This window comes from Tyto alba, unplaced genomic scaffold (assembly GCF_018691265.1).
Source record: "Tyto alba isolate M040663 unplaced genomic scaffold, T.alba_DEE_v4.0 Super-Scaffold_2, whole genome shotgun sequence".
In the NCBI taxonomy this organism is placed as follows: Eukaryota; Metazoa; Chordata; class Aves; order Strigiformes; family Tytonidae; genus Tyto; species Tyto alba.
In genome coordinates this window covers 79,520,892-79,540,359 of record NW_024881282.1, presented here as the reverse complement: position 1 = coordinate 79,540,359, position 19,468 = coordinate 79,520,892, and the positions used below count along the sequence as shown (strand labels likewise).

The following is a 19,468-nucleotide window of genomic DNA, read 5'->3' as shown; positions in this document are numbered from 1 at the left end:
GCCTTTACTGAGACAGAGCTTTACAGAGCGTTTTGGACATTTTATTTGCCAGGGAGAAAAGAAACTCATACAAGAAATCTGGATAAAACAATTTAAAAACTGGTCAAGAGAATATTTTTAGTATTCTTAGTAAAGAGTATCTTAAATAAAAAATGGTGTGTTGTAACTAAAAGGAGATTTTCATTCAAATAGAGTTAAACACAGATTATGTACAGTAATATGCACTTTCATTCAAGACTGCAGTTAGGATTGTACATGCTGCAGCATTTTTTAAGAGGAGTCTCATCTTTGACAAGAGACAGATAGATAGGTAGGTAGGTAGGTAGGTAGGTAGGTAGGTAGGTAGGTAGGTAGATAGATAGATAGATAGATAGATAGATAGATAGATAGATAGATAGATAGATAGATAGATAGATAGATAGATAGATAGATAGATAGATAGATAAATAGATAGATAGGTGAGACATATCTAAAAAGTGAGATGTATTTCTACATCCCTCTCTACCTGGGGATATATATATGTATTTTTACCTTTACATGTATTTATGTGTATTTATACAGAGACAAATTTTAAAGAGATCATTTCTACTTTGCAGACAACATTTTGCACATAAAAAATTTTCTACGTAAGTTTTAAATAATGTCAGAATCTTGTATAAATTATTTTTTCAGGGAGTAGTCTGAATGGATTTGTGGATAAGAGAGTACAAATATGTATGGTCTCAATACACATATTTGTATTATTAAAAATATTGTCCTATTTACAGCTATACTCCCATGTGCTTTCCTTCTCCCAGGAGTGTATTTTGTTTTCTATAAGGTATATCTACTAATTGATTATGATTTTTAAGTTTCACTGTAAAACAGATGAATATATGCAATATGGAAGTCACCTGATAATTCAACCAATATTTTTCAGTGATTAAAATGTAAAAAAAATAGTTTCCCATGTTTTTTATTTCCTTAATTCTTCTTTTCTCAGTTCAATTTCATCGTATGAGCTTGAAACAAAATTTATGGGATTTTTTCCACTATATTAGAGTTTTTTGGATTGCAATGGTGAATCATCAAATATCTTCTTTTTTACAGTACCTAGATAAGAGTATTAACTGTCTTTAATACTATTTATCTTTGTTTTACAGTTTAACAATAATGCTCAGAACGTCAGTTGTTTTAATCATCTTGTCCAAGCTAATGTAAGGAACAAGAAGAAGCTGAAAGAAGCTGTCTATAAAATCTCTGCTAAAGGAATTACAGATTACAAAAAAGGCTTTAGCTATGCTTTTGAACAGCTGCTAAATGTAAGTATGAAAGTCAACTCCCTCTGCTGTAAAGTGAACTTTAATTTTCAAAGGGCCACTGCACACTTCATTGTGTAACTAAGTGGTAGAAGGTCAAACCTCTGTTGAGTAAATAAATATTCCAACAATATAGTTGTTTGGTTTTGGGTTTTGGTTGGTTTTTGTTTTTTTTTTTTTTTTTTTTTTTTTTGTTAGTTTAGTTTGGTTTGGGTTTGTCTGGTTTTTTTTGGTTGGTTGGTTGGTTTGGTTTGGTTTCTTTTTTTGCTTTTGTTTTTTTTTTTTTTTTTTTTTCAAATCCCCCAGCAGGTTGCTAAAATTTGGGAAGAAATTTGGTTATCAATGTCCTGTACTGTTTCTACTTCATTCATTCATTCATTCATTCATTCATTCATTCATTCATTCATTCATTCATTCATTCATTCATTCATACAACTAGTTTTTTGTTTAACATGATTCTCAGTTGTCATATAGCTGTGGTAGTGGTTGATTTTCAGGTAACTTTATAATGGAAGGCTCTATGCTACAGTGTAACTATTTCAATTTTACCACAGTATCTCTTAGCAATTTTTAGTTAATCTACAATTTCACACTAACTATAAGTCATAAGTAGTTGACAATGGCTTGAGCAGGACAGAGGGGAGCAAATGACTTAGTTAATAGAGGAATATTAGACACCTGAGAGTATTCTAATTCCTTTCTCTCTCATGTATAAAAAGAATAATTTCCTCAAAAATTAAATACATTGTTTCCATGTTTAATTACTTGTACCTTCTAATTTGCATCTAGCGCTAGCTTTCTGAGTAGTAATATTTCCCATTTACCACAGATGTTGGGAGTTTAATAGTATTTTTTTTGAAAGTTTGTGTAGTTGTTTTTCTACTTTTCACCTTCATAAAGACTTCATACTGGGTCTTCACATCAGTGTAAATAAAGCTATACCAATTTACAGTAGTTAAGGATCTAGTTTAATAAATATGAAGTGCATTCTTTTCATTACTATTTTTTAAAATATATCAGTGAGATCTCTCAGTGTACAAATCTTTAATTTTTTCCACTAATATGCCAGAATCTGGATTTCAGGGCGCTCCCCTGCCATTGCATATGCAGCCTAGGGCTATAGCTGGTTGAAAAAATTCTAACCTTGTTAAATTTTGATGGAGGAAAGGAAAATACAGTGTTTTCAAGGTATTTTCCTAGCAGATCACTCTCTAAATGAGCAGAGGGATTTGGTGGGGAAATGATTGGGTGCCCTCTGCTGATGGTTTTATAAAACTGCAAACAGGATTTTAAAAGCTGTTGGATTTCTCAGACCAGGCTGAAAGGCATTTCCCCTTTTTCTTCATCTCATGCAGAGAGAACCAGGAAGACGCGAGAAATTTTATCAAACACAGCTTGTTCCTCACAGTATTTATATTTGATTAAGATTATGTATTACATTTCGTGCAGCACCAGATAGGTACTTTGTATGCAGGCACTATTAAGAAGACCTGAACATGGGGCAAGCCTCAAAGTCGACTTGTTTGTAGGACTAAAAAAATCACTTTAAAAAATAGTTGTAAGTCTATCTGTCGTGGGACTATCTCTCTCATAACTGGAGACAGAGGTGTGATTAGCCTCACATAATCTCTGCAAACCTGCAAATTATGACTGGATGTTGTGTATGTGTATATCAAGGGAAATGAAGAGATCGCACTAGATTATAGAAATACAGTCATCCACTTCAGATATTGGCATATCCATCCGGCAGGATGAGTAAAGAGCTGGTGATGGAGTTAGCTCTGTACTCTGGTGACAAGACAGTATAATAGGATGATATAATACAGGCCTAAACAATAATGAAAAATATACTCGGGGATAGTTTCCAGTTGCATATTTAAGAATTCAGACAATCCAATTGCTTTAAAGTCCCTGGAATAGAATATTTTTTAACAGCTCAAATTGTCATAAAAATTTTGTGGGTACTTCTTCTGGATGACAGTATTTTCAAACAATTTTCCTGACTACCAAAGCAATATTTCATTTGTGACATGAAAAACTTACTGTCTGATGTGTTGCTAAATGAAAATAGACACTTCAGGTTTTTTTTCAACATACTAATTCAAATGATTATCAATAACCTGAATTCCATCATTTTTTATGCAGTGCATGTCCATGATTTATTGTTATAGTAACTTTCTATTTCTTTGATAATAATAATATTTCAGTTCAGCAATTCAGGAGCTTTTTTTCCTCCATATTATAAAAACTCAATTTTTCAAAATAATTATCTTGTAATCACCTCATCTTGATTTGAATAGATGATTTTTGGTTTGATTTGCCTTTTCCTTCCTTGATGACATGAAATAGATAATGAAAACTGCATTCCTGAAATGTCATGTCATGAGGTGTAATCTCGATTTGCCACTTAATGAGTTAATTTTAGGGATGTCAAACTTGTATAAAACAAAAGTAATTTTAGGCACGGTAAAAAATGGATCATGTTTTGCTTCCTTGTTTGAAACAAAAACAAAAACAAAAACATCACTTTATCAAGTGCAACAGAGATCTAAAAATGAATACATAGGCTCCATTCCAGCTTGTATTCTTCTGTGGTTTAAGCTAAGAAACCACCCTTTGTCCTGGGGAAGCTGCTGTATAGGCAACACCTTCCTCTTCAGCTGTGGTCTGTGATGGGAGGACAGAGACATCTATTGGTTTGCTGAGGCAAACTGTTCAGAAGAATTATGAAATTACTGCATCAAATTTACAAACTCACTTATATACACTCCCTGAACCAGTACCTCCTCATCTTTGTGCAAATAGGGGGAAAAAAGGATGTGTTGTAAAGGCAATTCTTCTGCCTTCCTCTTGATCCCTTATAAGAGATTGATTTGTTAAGTTCATTTATCAGGATGCAAACTTTTTATGGTGGGAAAATACCATATGATTTGAGCTTATTCATATTCAGGTTTCCAATACTGTTTGAAGGCTAAAGTCTTGGAATTTTTTTCCATGATGTGACTTTAGTGTCTAAACAGTGTAGTGTTAGTTAATATCTTCTGCATGTATTAAGAGTTAAAGAAAAAACACTGCATTTTTCTGATATTGTATAAGCATATGCTAAGTAAGCCACTAGAAAAGTCCTAATTTAGTCAGTTAAAACAAAGACTAGCTCAAGTTCCCATTGCCCATAAGAGTGTTCATTTCTGAATCAATAGGAAAGGTTTATAATATGAGCAGGCTATCGTCCCTTTCCTTGTCATCTCTTTGTTTTACCTCTGATTTTATTTTGGCCTATATATTAAATCACTGTAAATGTAGGTGATTTTCTTTATTTATTAAGTATCCAACTCTACTTTTATTACTTTTTTAATATAAAAAGCATTTAAGCCCAAAGCAGCATCTTGTAGGTTAAATGTCACAAGAAAAAAATGGGCATAAATTATTTCATTCTAAATGAAATACAATGTGCTGATGAGATTGGAAAGAATGTATTGATTTCAAGCATTTTTTATGTGTTGTTTCGTGAAAGAAAATCCTTGGACTTGTTTTTTTCAAATGATTAAGCAGTTATTCACTGAATATTGAATTAGCAATACAAATAATCTCTGAGGAATAATTATTTATCTCTTACTATAGTGATTGCAAATAAAGTTTTTGTATTTTAGCTTTCTGGGAGCATTGTAGAACCATGCAGCTGCAATACTGGGGATTATTGGCAGATGTTTGAAGGCTAGCTTTGGTGTTTTGGTCTCTATTACAGAAAAACAAGGAATCATATCAGGGAGTAGGATGAAAAGTGGCAAAGGGGAGTGGGATCATCTCACTTGACCAGCCAGGTGAAAGTTAGTCATGATCTAGTCACAAAGACTAAATCAAGGTGGAACTGGGTACATTGTAAGGATGACTCTCCTATTTATTTTCCTGACTCTATAGTAAATTCATATAGAAAAATTCAGGCTTGTGGAAGGGAAGCTGAATTTATTTTACTAAATATCTAAGGGTTTTACTCTGTCACATCCAACTACTCGGAATTACCAAGATATGTCTGACTAGGACCATCTGTATGCAACACAGAGGACAAGGAACACTGGCTGTAACATTCATGAACAGTTTGCTTAGATTAAATTATTAACTTTTAGGGAATATGGAAAGAAGATGAATGCCAAAGGAGGAGCTTTTGGCTCCTTCCAGAAGAAGTCAAAATTCCTATTCATCTCTTCATTGTTCTGTTTGTGGAACAATGTCTTTATTCCTTTGCACAAAACACTGTGTTTTTCTCATTGGTTTTCTTACTTAATTTGACTGCTGAATTAGGAGTCAAAGGGGCTTCTTCTCAATTCTCTCTATTTCAGACTTGCTCTTCAGAAATAATAGAACATGCTCAGTTCTTCACTTTTTAGTTTCAATCTAATTAGAAAAGTAGGTGATGGAGAGATATTAAAGCTCTAGGCAGCTATCTCTTCACTGCAATACATTATGTAAACCTGATTCTAAAACACTTTTATAAAAGTTAGCTATTCATTTCAGTGTATTAAAAAAATAATAATTAGAAAATTACAGGAAAGAATTAAAGAAGTGGAGATGGAATTTATTCTAAGATAACGTGACAAAAATAGCAAATGCACAAAATATTTCTCAGTTCATAAGGTAGTGCTTTTTAGATGTACCTATAGGATGACTAAATTATCAGTTTTCATTTAAGTGGTCAGTGTTCTTGATCATTTCTGTGAGTAGGAGTCCAGAAAAAAAATGAATAATCATTGATTCATTAGAGAATCATTGTTCAAAGTTTGCTGTTCACCAGTATAGTAAGTATAAGGAAAAAAGTAAGGATGAGAAGAAAAGAGTGAAAATGTTTAGAGGCTTTAGAGGCCCTTACTGTACAAGTTTCATGCAGAATATCTGTAGAGGAATGCTGTGGCATTGGTGTGATGGGTATGAGCTAAAGAGCTTTCCTTGTGTTGGTGGAGGTGAGAACTGCCAGATTCTCATTCCTCTGTGTTGGGTCATATCTGAAATGAGTCATATTTAAGTCTTATGGAACAGAAAAATGGGTTTGTTTTGGGTTTGTTGTTTTGTTTTTTTTTTTTTTTTGTTTTGTTTTCATTCAGAAAGGGGTATTGAATAAAATCCTAAATGACTTTGAAAGTTTTGCCATTACTGTGTTAAAGTAGTAAGCATGTCTATATGAAAGCCATGAAATATAACAATCGTTATTCCTTTTATCCTGAAATAAAAAAAAAGCTTCTGTTTGTATCTCCTACAGCACAGTGTCTCTAGAGCTAACTGCAATAAGATTATTATGTTGTTTACGGATGGTGGTGAAGAAAGAGCGCAAGAAATTTTCCATAAATACAATGAAGACAAAAAAGTAAGTGATACATGGAAGATTTTACTACATAAAATACAACACCACAAAGAGTAACATTTAAATACAGAAGTGAAATTGGTTTTGGTATGTGTATAAGGAACTTTTTAAAAACATATTAGTATTGAACCTTAGGACACCTAAAGCTTTCTCAGTCTATAACATTTATTTGAGAAAAATAATATTTTACACCTTGCATCTCACTGTTGTAGAGAGGTAAAAAGTATACCATAATCCATAAAGAATTAAACAATTTATTGACGTTTTTCTTATATTAGTGTAATCCTTGCATTATCAAACATAAACACAGGTAGTTAAATGATATGATATGTATCTGTATCTTCTCACTGTGAATATTTTCATTGTGTTTTGTTGTTCATCAGGCAAATGCAAAATGAGATCTCAAGGTTAGAATCTGAATCTGAATAGATTTGGGCTGGAACAAGCCCACATGATTTTCCCAGTGAGGCTAATTATATCTCTGAATGTCTTAGCCAGGAGTGGGATGGCTTTCTATTGTTAAAATTTTATCTGTGGTGCAACCAGAGTTATGGGTTTGACACAAGAGTCACTGGATGAGTTCTGTTGTTCAGATTAGCTTGGATTATTAGCTGTGCTGGTTTGGGGTTTAAGCTTTGAATCTAATCAAACTTGTGGTCTGGCTTTTGCATACTTACAGATATAAAAATTCATGAGTGTGTGCGCACATGCATGTGTGTGTGTGAAATAAAACAGCATTGTAAATTTTCTTCTACTGCATCTCGGTGCAAATCATTATACTTGGAAGATTAATAACTTTCTTGATAAAAGTTAAATATGAGCTGGATTCACACTACTACTAAGAATTTACCTTTTCTGGTGCTTGGAGATGTGCCTATATCTGTTTTTGGGCGGTTTGTTTTGTTTTATTTCCAAGAAAAGCAGCTAGATTTTAGATCACAATTCACCAAGACACTTCAACAGTTGCTATGGATGCTTATGCATAAAGCAGTGGAAGTATTTCATTGGAAATCATCATGAATTTGAATTAATCCCTTCAGAACTAGAACTAGAAATGCAAGACACAATTCCCATCTCAACCCGTGATTTGTTCAGTGACCTTGAATAATTATTTTGTGTCTGCTTTATAATAGTGTTTCACATAAAATGATATGGTGGGGTTTAGTTAATCTTTGTGTCTGAGCTGAAAGTACTTTTTAAACTGATAATTAGAAGGAAGAACTAAAATCATAGCAACTCATCGTGTGACACACATGGCTGTATTCTGAAAATATATGTAGAGATTCCTCCTCAAATTTGGAGTTGGTAGCATTTATTGTGTTACAACAAAAGCCATCAGCCACAGAAATACATGCACAAGGGGGGAAGATGTATGATTCATTTCTTATTATTTTCCTTTTAATTTGCCATGTTAGGAGGAAAGCATTGTAAAATATCCAGTCCAAAAAACAAAACAGATCTGCAATGCTGAGATTTGTGGTCTTAGTCACATCATGCCTGACAATTGATTATTCTGTGAAATATAACATATGAAATGTAGGATTTATTAATTTAAAATGGTTATTTTACTGCATCCTTTAATACTTAAAATTTTTACTGCCAACGGTTGGATTGTTTTTATATATACTGTTATACATAACACAGTACACTTTCACTTTCTTGTTCCCACTAGTGAATGAGGGTTTGGGGGTTTTATTGTATACAACAGATGTATAATGTTGATAATGGTCACTATATGGATTTCTGATTATTTAGGTATATTTTCATGCATAATTAAATGCAGTGCAGATGTAATGCAAGGCAAATTTCCTACACTTGATTAAGTTCTATATATCTACAAGTTTAAATCTTAGTAAGCATGGACATTTTGTTACTTGTCTAATAAAATACTGGGTTGCCTTCCTCTACTGGTTTTCTCCAAGGTGACATTGGAAATACAAGAAATACTAAGAAAGTTTTGCAGGTATAAATTGAAGAACTATTTGCTTTCTTCTTATAGTTTCTAATCAGTTACAGTCCTTGTGGTGTTGAAGGGAAAGTTATAATTGAAAAACTTCTAACGAGATTGAACCAGTATATTCATTTTTTTGGAATCATAATGAAACCTCCCTGACAATCTTTCATAACATTCTAATATTTAAAAAAATAAAACTAATACAAAATCTGCTTGTGGTTGTGCTCTCCTTAGTAAGACCACACATGATTCCAGAATGATGACATTTGAGCTTTCTTGTTGTTCCCTCTCGGTGTAATTTAACATTAATCTTAATCCAGTAGATCATAATAACATAATTGACAGACATACTGTAACATGATAAATACACACATGCATTTAATTTTTTAAAGTCTTAGTCACAAACATGGTGTTACCTTCCTAGATTGCATAAGAGGCTGCTTTCATATATTAAGTAATGACATATTTAAAGATATGTGGATCTAGATTCTGTTGTCTTTATTGCAGTTAATTTATAATTTATTTCACAAATAGCTCATTGAATTTAAGACCAATTATATAATTTTGTTTGTAGAGAGACTATTTAATATGAGTAATGTGTTAAAAAGTTTTCCGTGTTTTACCATAGTAGCACTTTATAGTATAAATATGTATCAGTAGATGTCTTTTCTTGCCTGCTCTGCATTTATTTGAACATTTTTCTTTGTGTTCTGCATGCAGTATGTAAAAGATTAATCTTTATTGTCTTATAACACAGTCAGTTACGTCCCATCTTAGCTGCACTGTGTTGTAAACTTTTTTTTGCCTCATACAAACAAAAGACCATTCATTCAAATCTATTAATCCTTGTTTTCATCTTCCTGATGTAAAATTGCTTCAGCTCTAAAAGCATTTTCTTCTTTATGTCAGTTACTTTGTAATTCCTTGGCATGAAAGAAGCTTCAATAAGTTTTAGCCCATCAGATGACATGACTTAATACACTTGTTTGCAGTGTCCTTAGTGCAACCTTCAAGTTAAGAAGTAAAAGAATACAATAAACAATTGGAAACTACTAAAAGAGCAGCTTAGAATCTAGAGTCTGAAAAATTGTCCTGATAAATTAGGGTGTTTAATCCATTTGAAATAGCATACTGATCTATTTAAAATAATTTTCTGTCTTTACAAATAATTTGCAGTCTGAATATAAGGATTATTATAAAATTTATGTAACACAATTTTGAGGAGGAATATTCCAAGTTTTCATCTGTTTGAAGTGGAAAATCACAGTTGTGTTTCACTTTTGCATGCCTTTTTCCCTTTAGAAGGCCAGATTTTATTGTCACAGATTGCCACTACATGCTGTGCCTGATATTTAAGAACTGACATGTTTACCTTTACAGTGACATTTGGGGCACTCATATTAAATGTGTGAAATACCACACACATGCTAAATTTCAGGAATGGAGGTGGTAAATTTTCATTTTATTTGCACTCATACTGCAGATGGCTTCACTGAAGATAGCAATATAAATTTAATTGAAATGTAGACTCAGTGGGTATTCTCCATCCTGAGAATTTTGAATTCAGTTGAAAACAGAAAATGAGCTACAGCTCTTCATGGGCAAATTGTGCACCCTGAAAGGATTGCTCAATTTATGTGAGTAGGAAAAGACCTTAAACATACCTCAGGCACTTTCAGTTGTTTGAGGTTTCCTAGCATGATAGAGGTTTGTGTGGGTCAGATAGATTGATCTGACCCCTCGGATAGGAGGAGAACTGTAAGTTGGTCTCATGTGTCTTTTCCACAGAACCATCTCTCATGATTAATGCAACCTCATTTTGTGTAGATTTTTCTTATAGTATCATTTGAGAGGAAATGGTATGCAGAGAAGCTTTCCAACAACTCCGTTTGATTAAAAATATCTGTATGTGGTGGGCACAGAACTGCTACAGTGATAGAGGTCCTATGGGAGATGGTTCCAGCTTATAACTCCACTGGGAAGCTTATGACTGGAAAGTGACTTTTTCCAAATGGGACATATTCAGCATGTCAATAGAATGATAAAATGAAGCATCTGTGAGAAAACACTTGCAAAACTTTGTTCTAAAAGAAAAATACCTCCCCTCATTACCAAATGAGGGAAACATTTTCTTCACTGGTTTGAATCCGTTATTGTGTAACTGCAAGTTAGTAAAACTAAAAAGAAAACTGTGTTAATCTAAGCAATGGTGTATGAATCATTCTAGACAAGGTTGAAAATGTTAATCCTGACTACAAATGAATATTGAAAAAGCCCATGACCACGTGGCCTAGCCATGGGATTCTCATCAGGTATCAGACTGAATGAATGTAACATTCTAGGGTTTCTAGCCAAAAATAGAAACAGCATATTTCTCAACACTAATATCAGCTTCAGATAGAGTTTAACAGCTGTCAAAGTGTACCGCAACAATTCTTGTATTTCTGAGTGTGTGATAGGCTTGTGACACAGGATCTATCATAAAGTAATTAAATTAAGGGTTGAGCCAAGCAAAATTCTAGTTTATATCTGAATGGTATGTGTCATTTTTTGATAGATAAAATTTAAGCTGTTTTTTTTTTTAAGCTTTCTGAGTTGTAGATTGTTCTCTGGCCTTCTTTACATTAGCCTTCTGTGATCTTTAGACAACCAGACACAAAGATATTTCTTATTCCTCCTGATAGTCCCCCTGTGCTGTGAATTTTCTTAGAGTGATGGTACAGGAAATCCCATGGGGAAGAGATCTTCAGCTAGCTGGTTAAACTGTCTCCCTGTCTTCTTCCATAATCACTTCCGTTGTAAGAATGTGACATCTTCCAGCTGTTAATTTTAATTAATTGTATGTACTGTGACATGCAAAACTGGTAAAGCTAAACTTGGGTCAGAACTTGCAGATTCCACAATCCATTCCTTTTTCTTTCAAAGTGGAAACTATGTTATTAGAGCTCACTGAAGAAATATTTTATTCTTAAGGCAAATTATCTATTTTTTACCTTTTTCTTACCTCCACTTATTATTGAACAGCTTGCAATTTATTCACTGTCCCTGCTTCTGGGTTCCTAACATAGATTAATGCCACTTTATTAATGAATTTAAATATTCCACATCAGCAGTCTTCCTTCTGTGACATTCATTATACAAATATGCTTCAGTAATAGTCAAGTTGCACAATATTAAGCTATTTAAAGTCATAAATGTGTAAATCCATGCAATAACATATTTTTCTATTTTTTTTTCAATATGATATTAGGCACACATTTTTCCCCATAAATCTAAATTTTGAAGCATAGTTGCCTGATGGTGTGTGAAGCCCTATTCACCCCCTAGGAATCAGAGTACAGTGATTTTTAGGATACTCTCTTTCAAAAATGTCTATATATTGTCCTTTCAGCAATCATCTCCTGAACTGACGTACCACTGCTATGTATCCATGCCCTGAGAACACTGTTGAATTACAGCAGTCTGCCACAGCCTTTCCCACACTGTCTTTCACTGTCCCCTTTACTTTGAGACTGTATAACATCACCTCTAAAGTTTTTCTTAAAGGCTTCACTAAGGAAGTCACATCCATTATATTCTCCCTTTTTCACCTACTTTTCCATTCAGTCGTCACATCCCCTGTATATATGTACACAAGTTTGCTCAGCAAGATTGCTGCAGACTTAGAAGGTGCAGCAGAATGTTCAGTGTGACAGAGGAGAGTTAACTTCAGGAAGAAGATCTGCATGCAGAAGAGCCTTTTCATGCATGTGTCCACACACACATGTACATGTTGGTTCTGAGTTTCCTTCTAAGCTTCTATTTCATTGTGGTCATGAATCTGTCTAGGTTAGCACATTGCATTTTTATCTACTGTTCAACATGTTGGTGTTGAGAACTGCAGAAGGCTAATAAAAATTTTAATATAGATTTGTTGAAAAGTAACCTTATCGGTCATATTAAAATCACGTGTATCTTTCATAAAACCTAAGTGGCAGCTTGTTTCCTTCAGTTTTGGCATGGAGGGGGCTATCTGATACTTCTAATTTTGTTGATCTTCTATTCCAAACCACTACATTAATAGTGATTGATTCAGGGTATCACTGAAGGTTGATTCTGCAGATGGCATAAAATGATTAATCAAGGCAACAAGGATAACATATCACTTAATATAAAACGCACATTATGTTTGTTTTGGGATGAAAGCAAGAGTGTCAGACTGCATTTTACTTATTTATGCAAACAAAATGCTACATATGGCATAACTGGTTGAGGTTAGACATCAGAAGTTTTATCCTATGTCAGTCTCCCCATGTATTAACTGTGCATTCATTCTTATGAATTTGGGATTACAGTGAAATGCCATGTGAGTTGATTGTATTCTTCTGTAATTCAAGAATTGGAGGACTGGGCCTTTCTGCAATGAGCAATTTAATACCTAGGCCATGGCTGATGATGTTTGTGTAACTTCTTCTTTAAAGTATCCAAGTCCACAGCTTCCTTAGGTATTTTCAGTTTTCTCCTTCAATACCTTCCTGTTTAGAAAGCTTTCCCTAAATTTTCTTAAGGCAAGATAAGCTTAGAGGCTTTTTTCTTTTCATTTTACATTCATTACAGAGAAAACCTAATTATCATCATAATTTCCTCTTATATTTTAGAAAACCATGTTTATGGTGTCACCGTCACACAACTTTTCAACTTCTGTCTTTTCAACTAAACAAACATTTCTTTCAAATTCTTCTATCTTAAGTTCTTTTCATTGTTTATTATTACCTCTATTGCATATAACAGCATGTTATCTCTGCCTTTCTTAATCCCTGCTCTTGAACAGATAGAGAAACTTAAGTGGTATCGAGCGAACAGGGTATTTTTCTATGTCTTTTTTTTTTTTTTTCATGAAGCCTATAGATAAACACATCATAGAATATAACTTGCTTTTTTGGAACTGCATTACATTATTGAACCAGATTTGGTTTTTTGCTTTGCTCTGGATCTTTTTTTCTCCAACAGCTACTTTTTACAGGTAGTCTTCCATTTCAGTTTCTGTGTTTGGTTTTCAAAGTATTTTTAATCTTACATTGCATTAGGCAGCTTCTTCTTGTATGGTTAATACATCCCTCTTCACTTATTGCCGGGTTTCTTGTAATCCTTTATGCTTTGGATTATCTTGCCACAATACTCAGCTAGCTAATTCTGTGACTTTGTTGAAGTATGTCTCTTTATCCTTGTTTTAGTGCTGTCATAACTTCCATTCCTCAAAATAAGAATCACTTCTTGATCTTTCACTCAAAAGATCTTCTATATTTTTGGTTAATTCCTCCTTAAAATTCAGAAATAAATCTAACTGTTCTTGTCATCCTCTAGAATAAGAAATTTTTCTAACCTACTACAAGATATTCAGGAATTGTGTCTCACATCATATTGTTTTATCTGCATGAACCTATATAATTAAAATTATAAATAATTCTTGTATTCTTCCAGTGTTTATGAAAGTGCCATAAGTAAATGAGAGCTAACTGTAATGACTGCAGCTATAAACAGAGAAGATATAAGTTGTTTTGTTATAAATGCCATGTAAGAGTGACTCAGAAATCCCATTCATTTAAAAACATGAGTGGAGAAAATTTAAAAGTTAAGACTTAGTTTGTGCAGATAGAGAAGAAAAACTGGACACAAGAAAAAAAAATGGTGTGATTATGAAGATTAAGAGATGTTTTTTTCTGTAAAATTACCCATTATATAGTCACTACACATTCACTGAGTTTAGAGTTTCCCAAAGGTTAACTTTACAACATTGATATAAAAGTGCAACTGTCTGGGAAGAAACTGCAGAATTTGTCCACTTAATAGAATAAGTAATGTAACTAAGTTAGCATGACTGAATATATTTTTAAAAAGAATTAACTATTATTAAGTGACTCTAAAACTTGATAGAAACCTTAGTTTCTCAGTGCTGTCTAGGCCAACTGGTAGACAAGTGTTGAGCATTAACTGAGCATCAATCTGTTAGTAGGTGGAATGGTTTCAGATAGGATGGGACACCTTTGAATAAAAAAATTTGCTGGTGCAGTTGTGGAAAAAGCAGACAGAAATATGTAGGAGACTTTATACTGGGGCTCAAAGGGAGAAGTTACAGAATGGAAATCTCTGTAGTAGGCAAGAGGATAAGGGAACAGCTGAATCAAACAGATGGTAGCACAAGATGTATGCATGCAGCAGCCTAAACAGATGACAGGTTAAGAAGTAAAGGAAAATTTCACAAAATAAAGTTATGGTCCATTCAGATACCAAGAAATATATGTTTACATATTCAAGAAGCATAACAGAAGAAAGGGATATGAAATGGGAAATGAGAAAACATAAGTGTAGGTATACTGTAAACTACACTTAAGCAAGTAGAAACCCTGTACAACTTAAATGTAAAGTATTAAAGATTACCACATACACTGTAAGGAAGTGTTTCTTTTTAGGAGAGAACATCAGTACCTGAGACGGAGGAGCAATTTTTGAGAAATCTTATCAAGAGTAAGAGTTATTATATTTAATTAAGAAGGTCTTTTTGTGTAGCATTTTTAAAAAAAAAATATTTATGTTTTGACAAAAAGCAAGAAAAACTTCATCTTTGAAGTAACAGATGAGTATTTTGGTGAGAAACAGAAAATACTCCAGTCTACTTAGAAAGTGACTTGGGTTGAAAATCCTGATTAGTCTCAAAGAAAATGTTAAAACCTGCTCTGTCATATTTCCAGGATATCCATGCACATTCTTTAATCTTTTGCACTATACAGGATTGAATTTAGTATACAGGACTGTCTGTGTTATACAGAATACATTTAGTAAAAGAATGAGAAACTGTCTTTGCAATCTTGTACTTGCATGGTTGTGGAAAGTGACATTTGAGTATAAGCTTCTAATTATTTTCTCTTGAAGTTTTCACAAACATTTCTATAGGTCTTATTCCTAAAAAATAGAGGAAAAAACTGCCAATATTTAGATAAAACACTGTTATTTTTCAGAACAAAATCAACCCCCATATGCAGTCTTTGAATTCTTAGCCTGTTATGTGTCTCCATTCGTCTGTATTCAGCTTCTATTTGAAGTCAGTAATTTTAGTTGAAGTTATATTCATGTTAGCCTTGTAGCCTTGTAAGGCTGAAGACCTTTTTTCTTTTTTTCAATAAGAAGACAGACTTTGTGAGAGATCAAAATTCATTTATCTCACATCATAGGCTGAAAAACAGCTTATATCTTGTCACCTAAAGTGTGATTTAACAGAGTACATTGTCTCTGCTCTTCTCTTTCAGCCATTGTGAATGCAAAATGTACATCTAGATTTACTAAGAACACTATGTTACAAACTGTTAAACATAACAGAGCTGTAGACACCCCCCAAGGTTTTTTTACCTGTGGGTTGCATTCAGGATCAGTTCTATTTTTTTTTTTTTTTCTTAAAATTTGATTTATTTAATTGATTTCAAAAAGAATTGAAAATGCATAACATTCAGTACAGGAGTGAACTGTCATGATTAATTTTATTATTTATTATTAAACTATCCATAGGATAGATGGTATCTATACATCTGTGTATAAGCAATGTTTCTCATAGACAATCCTGAGATTTCAGGCACTGTTTGGCAAGAAGTACAATGAGCGAGCGTGCACAATGATTGCAATAATTGCTAACTGTGAAGGACATTCTCTATTCCATGACTGCACATAAGACTCAGTCTTTCAGCCATGCTAGGACATTTGCCAACTGCTGACAGCAGACATCGTCAGTGCCTGCTTCTGTTGGTAATGGGACACCTTACCTGCAAGCAGAGGCAAGGTCAGATTGCCCTGAGCACAGTCCTATATGGCAGTGCTGAGTTTCCATTGTTATACAATAGTTATTAATTTTTTTCAACCTAAAAAAGGAAAGGAAACCAAACTTGAAGCATTTTCATTCCTCAGTCTCCCTTTTATAAGGCAATCTGAGGATACCGTTCTGTTCCCAAGTCAATCTCTAAGAAACAGCATGTGAACAAGGGCAAAAGTCCCTTCATCTTTTTAGCTGGTGTACCCTTTTAAGGTTCACTAAATCATTTTCATTTAGAATTTTCATGTTCCTGTGAAGATTAGGCCATTGTAAAATTATACATGATCTTTCTATAACTGATAATTCTAAAGAAGATTTCTTGTAAATGGGTTCTGCTGGAAATGAGAATTTCTGATGGCCCTTCCCTTTCCCCCTGTTCTTTTCCCTCTTCTAACACAACTGTTTGTCACTTGCAGCCATTTAGTTTCACTCAGTGTTTTCCATTCCGTACAAGAACTTGAGTAATGGGAGTAAAAAATGGACGGAGTAACTATACAGTAGGGATAGTTAATATACTATTTTTGAACAAAGACTATTTGCATAAAAAAAAAATCAGAGTACCTGCTTAAAATTAGTGTTGAAATATTCAATGGAATATTAAATATTCTTTTAAATCCTTAGCTGATATTTGTAATATTTCTTCCCCAGGGTTTACAAACCAACGACAAAAAAATAAACACTTAGTGTCACAATATGAACAGTAAATATCTCTCTAATTAATCTGGTCCTTTCCAGCTGCTCAGCTGCCTTCAAATGTTGTTTTGACTATCAAAGAAACACTTAAAATGCATTTAATCCAGAGTTCAGAGGGAATTACTTTGTCACCTCCTTTGTCTGGTTCCTGATATGGGCCACCAAATTCACAAGGAACTCTCAGAAAGAAAATCATTTATTCTTCAGAAAATGCTAAATGCTGAGTGTCAGGGAGAAGTAACTCAGGGAAAGGAGGAATTTAATTGTTTTTCATTTCAACAAAGAAACTTTGCTATTAAAATAACCAAGAAAGGAAGCAGATCAACTGAGTAAATAGAACCCGGGTAGTCAAAGCAAAACATTCAACAGCTGAACTGCTAGAAAGATGACAGTATAATTTCTTCATCTGAAGACTGGGAGAGAGGATGAGTGACTAGCAAATCACTGGGTCCAAACTTAGTGCTTTACACTTATTTCCGAGGTGGTGTGAGGTGGTCTGTTGAGGACAGCACTTCTGGTGGAAATAACAGGAGAAACAACTAGTGTGTTGACATCCTTTGAGCCAGAGCTACAGACACAAATCTGCATCACAGAAAACTACGTGAATACTATTTTGGCATTTTCTATATAAAATCCATCTCTGCCTTTCAGCAGGATGAGCTGAGCATACAGCAACTTCATTACACTCTATCGGAGACATCATATTAATCTAAATGTTTTAAGGCACCATTTATATCAGTAAATCACATGGAGCCAAGTCATGGGCTTGGACAATGTTCTGCGATCATTTATAGTTTTTAACTGTTAGTTAAACCTGGGATGTTTTCAGCCTCTGCCAACTGGCACACTCCCAGACAAGGTGCTGGGTCTGCTCCCAGGGCAGCAGGAAAGGGGAAGAGGGAAGGAGCAATGGTTTAGATTCTATGTATGTATGCAGGCTCTGCTGCCAGTTGCTCTTAAGGCTAGCAAGTAGATCAAGGCTCAATTTTTCGTAGGGTTGGCACAGCCAAATTGACTAAAATTCAAGCACATCACTGGAAGTCCTACCAGTGTTTTTGAAAGCACAGCTTTTCTCTTTCTTATCGCTGTTCTTGAGACCTAATTTTGTAAAAAGACAATAAAATAGAGCTGAGTAATACTTACAACTAGAAAATGTTGAGATTAAAATCTTCACCTTATTTGTGGAGACAGTGTAGCAATGTGGACATAGACTCCTTGTCCTTACATAATATTCTTACAATAAGTTACTGTGAGCATATAGAATTTAATAATTTTGCTTGTACTTCTGTGATACTTCTGGCTCATCAAAGATTAAGTCTAAACTAGGCAAAGACTTAAAGGATCACATAATCAGTGGTCCATCTATCTAATTATAATCAATTTAGCAGAGGTAGATTAGTAGGTATCAGCAGGGTATTTGTACATTCACACTTCTAGCCATACAGCAGAAAAGGAAGGGGAACCACATGCTAGCTCTTTAGTGAGTAAAGAATGAGTTGCTGCAGTTCCACAAGGTGGCACTAAGAAGATGTAGAACAGTGTCATTGAGTTAGTATTTTTTAATTCTATGGGAGTGTTAATTCTGAATTTTTTTCATATGTTAACCATAATGGTGTTTTCAATCTCTGCACTAGAAAATATCCCCATTTTCATGCAGATATGTTTTCTTCATGATGAAATAAAGCAAACTGGATGAAACCACTTTTTTTTCATTTTTATAACAGTTTGTAATTTTCAAGACACATTTCAGGGATTCATGGCATTCACTTCAAAGACTTCTTCAGTGAACATGCACCTTTCATTTTATGCATGTTATGAAGACCTCAGTTGTTAGATGCGTAATTGCATATAACTAAACCACTCATCAGTGTTCTTGGATCTATTTTCTCAATATATTAAGACTCTTAAATGGTTTTGGGCCCATATTATAGGTATAGAATCATATCCAAAGAAACTGAGTTTTTCCAATAATCTCTTAATATGTAACAATTATTTTTTCTTTTTATTTTAAGATAGAAGGATTAACATTAGATTGTAATGTGAGCTAGTTTTTAGAGTGTCATTATTTCTTTTCTTCATTAAACTATAATTATGCACACTATAATTAGACTATGAATTCATAATTTAGCATTGCAGTTTGAAGTCTGAGGTTGAATTGTAGTGGATGAAAGATATTAATGATAGAGAAGACTGCAAATATACATGGAAAGTCTGGGACAAGTAATAAACTGTGGATGAATGTCTAGAAAAGTAGTTTCAAGGACCTGCTCTATTTGTCTTTAAACATGTGCCTCAATTAGAGCATTGTTCCATTGATGTCAAGGGGATTACTA

General features: G+C 33.7%; 1 protein-coding gene across 12 annotated transcripts in view; it reads left to right on the top strand.

Moving 5' to 3' along the window:
• Positions 1-19,468, top strand: part of CACNA2D1 (calcium voltage-gated channel auxiliary subunit alpha2delta 1) — a 425,853-nt gene that overhangs the window by 339,956 nt on the left and 66,429 nt on the right. For all 12 annotated transcript variants that reach the window (XM_032985225.2, XM_032985224.2, XM_032985221.2 and 9 more), the window contains exons 11-12: positions 1,143-1,301; positions 6,550-6,654. In XM_032985225.2, the coding sequence (XP_032841116.1) occupies positions 1,143-1,301; positions 6,550-6,654 (264 nt within the window). The remainder of the gene's footprint in view (positions 1-1,142; positions 1,302-6,549; positions 6,655-19,468) is intronic.